The following is a 7,104-nucleotide window of genomic DNA, read 5'->3' on the forward strand; positions in this document are numbered from 1 at the left end:
CGTGTAATTCTATCCGGGGTGTACAACCATGAACTATATCTAGCCTAAGAATGTCAGGTTCAAGTATTATTTGCAACACATTCAACAGTCAATATGTTATATTAACCAAAAAAGGTTTTACAATTATCTTTTATTTCACACAGATATTTGCAACATTTTACATTCATATTTTATTTCACACAGCTTCCAAAGTCAAACAATATATGAAACATAACATCCAATTTATAGTCCGACAAGATGTGAGACATTGTCTCCATAGATGAGGGGGGTGGTGACACCTGTCACAAGTAGTCTCTTTTGCTGCTCTAACCTTTCCTCTAGCTGGCGGTACACCTTCTTCTTGGGTCTAACACTTCCACCTGCATTCAGCTGCATCACCGTCAACTCTGCAAAGTTCTGTTCGGACTTGATCAGGTTCACAAACTAAAATATGTTGGGGTGACAAGCAGCAAGTTTGGACAACTTCGAATGCCATCCTTCTACATGGTTTGTTGTCCTTGGACCTACAGTGTCGAAATGATTCCACATGAATCTCTCTCCACCCACTGCTCAGTCACATTCTGTTTTGAGTGTATGATATCTGTTTCGAGCGTATGGTGTCTGTTTTGAATGTATGGTGTCTGTTTTGAGTGTATGGTATCTGTTTGGAAAGTATGATATATGTTTGAGCGTATGATGTCTGTTTTGAGTGTATGATGTTTGAGTGTATGATGTTTGAGTGTATGATGTTTGTTTGAGTGTTGGATGTCAGTTTTGAGTGTATGATGTCTGTTTTAAGCGTCTGTTTTGAATGTATGGTGTCTGTTTTGAGTGTGAGATATCTGTTTTGAGTGTGGGATGTCAGTTTTGAGCGTATGATGTCTGTTTTGAGCGTATGATGTCTGTTTTAAGCGTCTGTTTTGAATGTATGGTGTCTGTTTTGAGTGTGGGATGTCAGTTTTGAGTGTGGGATGTCTGTTTCTGAGCGTATAATGTTTGTTTTAAGCGTATGCTATATGTCGTCAAAGGCGCCGCAATGGTTCACTCCCATTATGACCATTCCCTTTATGGCTACTGAAACAAGAACAGGGTGAAAGGAGCCTACCTATAGAATAATGGACTACTCCAGTCGTCATCTGCCCATGTGTACATGGTACAATGTCTGATGAGAGATGTTATTTTCGACGTGTTATTTGTTCTTGTATTCTTTATAGTATTTACGGTAGCACGAAATATTAACCAGCCTTTCGATTTATTTATGGAAACTTGGGGATTTGAAAATACGAACTTTATATAGAGTATATTTGAAATTTGGTCTTAATCAACACCACATGTCATGGTCTATGGTGAATTTGGAAAAATGAACCACTGCATAAATAGATTATCATATTTTAGGATAGAACAGCGACAAAAAAGGCAATCCCCAAATGAACAAACATTTTAATCCAATTTTTCACTCTTAATGGAATCCATATTGCTGATTAACTCACAAGGATGTTTTTGGTTAAAAAATAACTTAATTATTGTGGACTTACTGAATTGTTTGACAGCCCGTCTATATATTCTACACAATGGCTTGCTTCAAACGTAGAAATACATAAAGATGAATATCTTCAAAACTGGCGAAACTATTTTGTGGAAAGTTAAGGCATTTGTACTACAATGAATGTAAAGAAACTTTATCTTTTGAAAAGGATCCCTTCTCACACAAAACTCTGCAGCATCAAAGTTTGTAATTCCAAAATCAATCTATGAATACCCAAATACGTACACATTTATAAGAATGTTCTCATCCCAGAAAGCGAAAGAAAATAACCAAATCTTCTTAAAACGTTACTGTACTGTTTAAAACACTGAAACATAATTTCCAGGCATGTCATCCTGCATGTATTATTTATCGAATGTGTAGATGTATCCCCATGTACCACCGTTGGTGCGTTTATCGAGTAATAAATTGAACCTTGAACAGCACTTGTAACTTGAATTTAAAGTTGAAACGAGGGAATACTACAAGGAATCGTTGTTGTCTTTTTCCGATTTTGACTGTTTACACTCCGTACCCAACATAACCTCGAAACAGGGGTGATAACTAGTAATTAGCAGTCACTGAACCATCAAGTATAGGTATTGAAACAGTAGGCATAATGGGAAGACGACGACGCAATTCGCTGTGCAGAGTTGCGTCCCTTGATCTGAATTTATCTTCAGTCTCGTGGACAATGATTGTCGCAAAATTTAAGTTTTCTTCTTTTTCTCAGGAATGTATACCAAGTTTTCTAGAACGATGTTGACATACACTTTTTCCTACAATTTAATGCACCAATTTTGATGAAGATTAAAGTTTGTCACCTTTATAAGATGACGCTTCGTCCAATCAACACGGAGCATGGGGGGCCCAGTCGTCTGAGGCGACATATTTCGATATAACGGTTATCCGTGTCGGTTTTCTCGAATGAACGCCCCTTTCACTGCTCATCTCGAAACGATGTAATATTTTGAAATGACGGTTATCACGATTAGACTCTTATCTCGAAACGACACCCATCTCAAAGTCTACGACATCCTTCCTAACTTCGGTGTTGATGAAGATGTTGGCGATTATATGCGAGCATTTACGGTAGGGTCGAATCCGCCCCCGGGCTTTTAGTTTGAAAACTCAGATGAAACGTTAGCCTTTTGTGGCGTGACGACGTTGAGGAAATGGTGGCAGATTCCTGACCCAGGGCCGGAAAATACTCGAGTGGGGACTGTATACATGGCGATGACGATAGGGAAGTCGGGAATCGTAAAGGTAAACAAATAAAAAAACAGCATTACACACTAATTTCCACATGAATAAACCAATTTCGCGTTTTTCTAAAGTATTTTTTTTTACTATAACGTTTATTTCATATAACCTCATTTAATATTATTTAATAAGGCCTGCTTTGTTTGTATGACACACCTGGCATCTCCTCCTGGTAAATAGCAGAGGCTGATCTGGACTCTTCTCGGACTTTCATCTTCATGAGGACTAAAAACTCGTCAACATTTATCTGATGCTCCTCAGTACAGTGGTTATGGGTCCCTGTACAGCTGGTGATGACGTTGTCGGTGGTGATGATGCTGTCGGTGGTGATGATGCTGTCGGTGGTGTTGATGCTGTCGGTGGTGACAAAGTTGTCAGCGGTGTTGTTGCTGTCGGTTGTGTTGATGCTGTCGGTGGTGACAAAGTTGTCGGCGGTGTTGTTGCTGTCGGTTGAGTTGATACTGTCGGTGGTGTTGATGCTGTCGTCGGTGGTGTTGATGTTGTCACTGATGTCGATGTTATCGGTGGTGATGATGCTGTCAGTGATGTCGATGCTGTCGGTGGTGTTGATGCTGTCGGTGGTGTTGATGCTGTCAGTGATGTCGATGCTGTCGGTGGTGATGATGCTGTCGGTGGTGTTGATGCTGTCGGTGGTGACAAAGTTGTCGGCGGTGTTGTTGCTGTCGGTTGAGTTGATACTGTCGGTGGTGTTGATGCTGTCGTCGGTGGTGTTGATGTCGTCAGTGATGTCGATGTCGGTGGTGTTGATGCTGTCAGTGATGTCGATGCTGTCGGTGGTGTTGATGCTGTCTGTTTTGTTGATGCTGTCGGTGGTATTGATGCTGCCGGTGGTGTAGATGTTGTCGGTGGTGTTGATGCTGTCAGTGGTGTTGATGTTGTCGGTGGTGTTGATGGTGCCGGTGGTGTTGATGCTGTCGGTGGTGTTGATGCTGTCGGTGGTGTTGATGCTGTCGGTGGTGATGATGCTGTCGGTGGTATTGATGCTGCCGGTGGTGTAGATGTTGTCGGTGGTGTTGATGCTGTCGATGGTGTTGATGCTGTCGGTGGTGTTGATGCTGTCGGTGGTGTTGATGCTGTCGGTGGTGATGATGCTGTCGGTGGTGTTGATGCTGTCGGTGGTGTTGATGCTGTCGGTGGTATTGATGCTGCCGGTGGTGTAGATGTTGTCGGTGGTGTTGATGCTGTCGGTGGTGTAGATGTTGTCGGTGGTGTTGATGCTATTGGTGGTGTTGATGCTGTCGGTGGTGTAGATGTTGTCGGTGGTGTTGATGCTGTCGGTGGTGTTGATGCTGTCAGTGGTGTTGATGCTGTCAGTGGTGTTGATGCTGTCGGTGGTGTTGATGCTGTCGTCGGTGGTGTTGATGTCGTCGGTGGTGTTGATGCTGTCGGTGGTGTTGATGCTGTCGGTGGTGTTGATGCTGTCAGTGGTGTTGATGCTGTCGGTGGTGTTGATGCTGTCGGTGGTGTTGATGCTGTCAGTGGTGTTGATGCTGTCGGTGGTGTTGATGCTGTCGGTGGTGATGATGCTGTCAGTGGTGCTGTCGGTGGTGTATATGTTGTCGGTGGTGTTGATGCAGTCAGTGGTGATGGTGGATGCTGGGCATCCAGTATTGTGTTAGTTCTCCTGCTCTTAACCCTGAACTTTTTTATACCAGAATATACCAGATTCTGACCACTCCGTCTGTTGGTAACGTAGCGATGGTTAACCTGTACTCCATACTCAGTCGACGGTATTACTCAATCTATACTGAACAACAAAAGTTCCTGTGACATTGAATAAGATTTAATGCAAAGTTATGTTTTTTACCAAATCTGTAACAATTTCGGTTTGCAATAGATAAAAGACTCCTGTGCGTGTTCAAATGGTTTAATTTGCCATACTGACTTCAGAAAATGCGTGATTTCATAAAAAAAAAACATGAACATGCCAAAATGTCAATTTACAAATCAGTAGCGTGTGTGTCCACCTCTGGTTGCGTCTCATGGAATGGACCAGGCGTCGCACAAAGTCCTGTGGGATATCTGTCCATATCTGCTGGAGCATGTTTCGAAGTTCCTGGAGTCTGTGGAACACGTGGTTGACGTCGAAGGCGCCGATCCATCTCATCCCACATGTGCTCGATTGGTGAGAGATCAGGGGAGCGAGCCGGCCAGGGGATGACATTCACTTTGTTTTGTTGAAGAGAATCCTGAACAAGTCGAGCAATATGAGGCCGGGCGTTGTCATGTTAAAAGGTAGTGTCTGGGCTATGACGACTCAAAAACGGTAGAACAACAGGGCCGATGATCTCGTCGCGGTAGCGCTGTCCATTGAGACTTCCCTCTACCACTATCAAACGGGTCCTCTGTCTTGCTGTAACCCCAGACGTCCAAACTGATTTGGGATCATGGTACGTGTCACCTGTCACATGACAGAAACTAACCCTCCCCAATTAACTACACATTGTTTTTCAACACTCTATAAATTGAATTAAAGCAGTGTTCGAAGTTAACGGGATCTAGGGACCCCTATCCTTTACTTGTCGTTTACTTTTCATATTTCCACCATGGCAAGGACACTGTGACCTTATGAATAATTTCGAACTCTGTAAGCCATTTGTTAAACTGAAAATCACATGTCTGTAATAAATCTCATTTCATGAAGTCAATGAATAATTTCGAACTCTGTAAGTCATTTGTTAAAATGAATATCACATGTTGTTAAAACATCTCATTTCAATTGACTATGGCAATTTTCATAGGTCTTTGCAGAAAATATATAAAATAGTTGTAAAACATCAAATGACACACCACTTTAGGAGATAACAAGATCCTGTGTGATGAAAAACAACAAATAATCACCAGCTGGTAGATATACATGTAGATGTCACAGTGATGGTCCAATGAATGTTGAGATGAGGTGATATAGGGTTTAATGTTTATTGCACTTATATAGCAACGTGTGTGTGTGTTTGTGTGGCTGCTTGTACTAGTCCAGACTGATGCCAATTTATAGTGCTAGCCCACTGAGATACCATGCTGCAGTTTAACATGAATCCCCCATTCAGACACAGTATACTGACTCCAAGCCGACCAGTCCTTGTTTTAGCCCCTTAATACCGAGTGCCAGACAGAGTGAAAACAAGTACCATCTTTGAACATCTTTTGGTATGACGCGGCCGGGGATCGAACCCCGGACGTTCCGCTCTCAGGGTGGACACTCTACCACTAGACCACGAGGCGGTCGTGCCAATGAAATGAAGATCTGTGCAATGGTAACACATGACATTGATTTAATGAGTATAAGATAATGAAGTAAATACTTGGCTCCAAAGTGCTGCTAGTATATTTGGATTGTAACAACATAACAAATGGTATATAGTGAAATGGTTACATGGACTCAAACTGATTAGTGAACACAAATCCATCGTCCAGTTAAACCAATTTCGTCATTGAGCATGTTGAGTGATGTACTTTCATGAACTTATGCTCTGAACCAAAACAACAGGTTCCAGACTAACAAGTGTTAACTGTATGCTGCTTTGTGCAAACACTGATATGGAGGGGAACGGTAGAACAACAGGGCCGATGATCTCGTCGCGGTAGCGCTGTCCATTGAGACTTCCCTCTACCACTATCAAACGGGTCCTCTGTCTTGCTGTAACCCCACCACATATCATAACGCTACCGCCCCCGAACCGATCTTCTTCCATGACACAATGATTGACGTAACGTTCACCTCGACGTCGGTACTCTCGAATCCGTCCATCGCAGTGGCTGAGGTGAAAACGAGACTCGTCAATGAATAGAACTTGTCCCCACTGCATGGCCGTCCAGCCTAATTGGACGTCTGGTGGGTCTTCTGGCGACAATCCCTGCACATCTGAGGCGACGACGTACGGTTTGTGAAGATATTCGTCGAAGGCCAGGGATGCTTCTTGCAGTCACTGTTGCTGGCTGGAATCGATTTCGTAGGTGTGTTGTTCGAATCCAGTTGTTTTGTCGAGTTTTGGTTACGCGTGGCCTGCCACTCCGAGGATGGTCTCTGACTGCATTCGTCTGTTGCCAACGTTGCCATAAACACCAGATGGTGTTTCTGTGGACGTTAAATTGTCTTGCAACATCACGTTGACTCGATCCTGCTTCAAGCATACCAATGGCTCGCAGACGCTCATTTTCGGACAGGCGTGGCATTTCGTAATGTTGAATAATTGCGTAATTTTGTTGTTTTCTGAGTGGTTGTTGTCAGCACGATGCTAAACAATGCATATGGAATCCCGTTAACGCACGTTTTTATACCCATTTTTGGGTAGTGAAATGCATGGGGCTTGCATAAA

The 7,104-nt window shown here is 43.0% G+C and overlaps 1 protein-coding gene across 1 annotated transcript; it reads right to left on the reverse strand.

The window, feature by feature from the left end:
* Window positions 1-222: 222 nt before the first annotated feature.
* On the reverse strand, window positions 223-5,325 carry LOC125372573 (dentin sialophosphoprotein-like). The gene is made up of 6 exons (XM_048382988.1): window positions 5,319-5,325; window positions 3,614-4,384; window positions 3,426-3,573; window positions 2,924-3,393; window positions 1,687-1,694; window positions 223-423 (listed from the first exon to the last, which is right to left on the reverse strand). Exons 1-6 carry the CDS (start codon window positions 5,323-5,325, stop codon window positions 223-225), a joined length of 1,605 nt encoding a protein of 534 aa, XP_048238945.1.
* Window positions 5,326-7,104: the final 1,779 nt, after the last annotated feature.

Source organism: Haliotis rufescens, unplaced genomic scaffold, assembly GCF_023055435.1.
Source record: "Haliotis rufescens isolate VD_foot unplaced genomic scaffold, xgHalRufe1.0.p SCAF_43, whole genome shotgun sequence".
In the NCBI taxonomy this organism is placed as follows: Eukaryota; Metazoa; Mollusca; class Gastropoda; order Lepetellida; family Haliotidae; genus Haliotis; species Haliotis rufescens.

Excerpts from the sequence above, each read along its gene's own strand:
- LOC125372573 (XM_048382988.1), bottom strand. Across the intron at positions 3,574-3,613 it reads CGACAACATCTACACCACCG|CATCAACACCACCGACAGCA; the intron begins GCAGCATCAATA and ends CAAAACAGACAG. Across the intron at positions 3,394-3,425 it reads ACAACACCGCCGACAACTTT|CATCATCACCACCGACAGCA; the intron begins GTCACCACCGAC and ends CACCACCGACAG.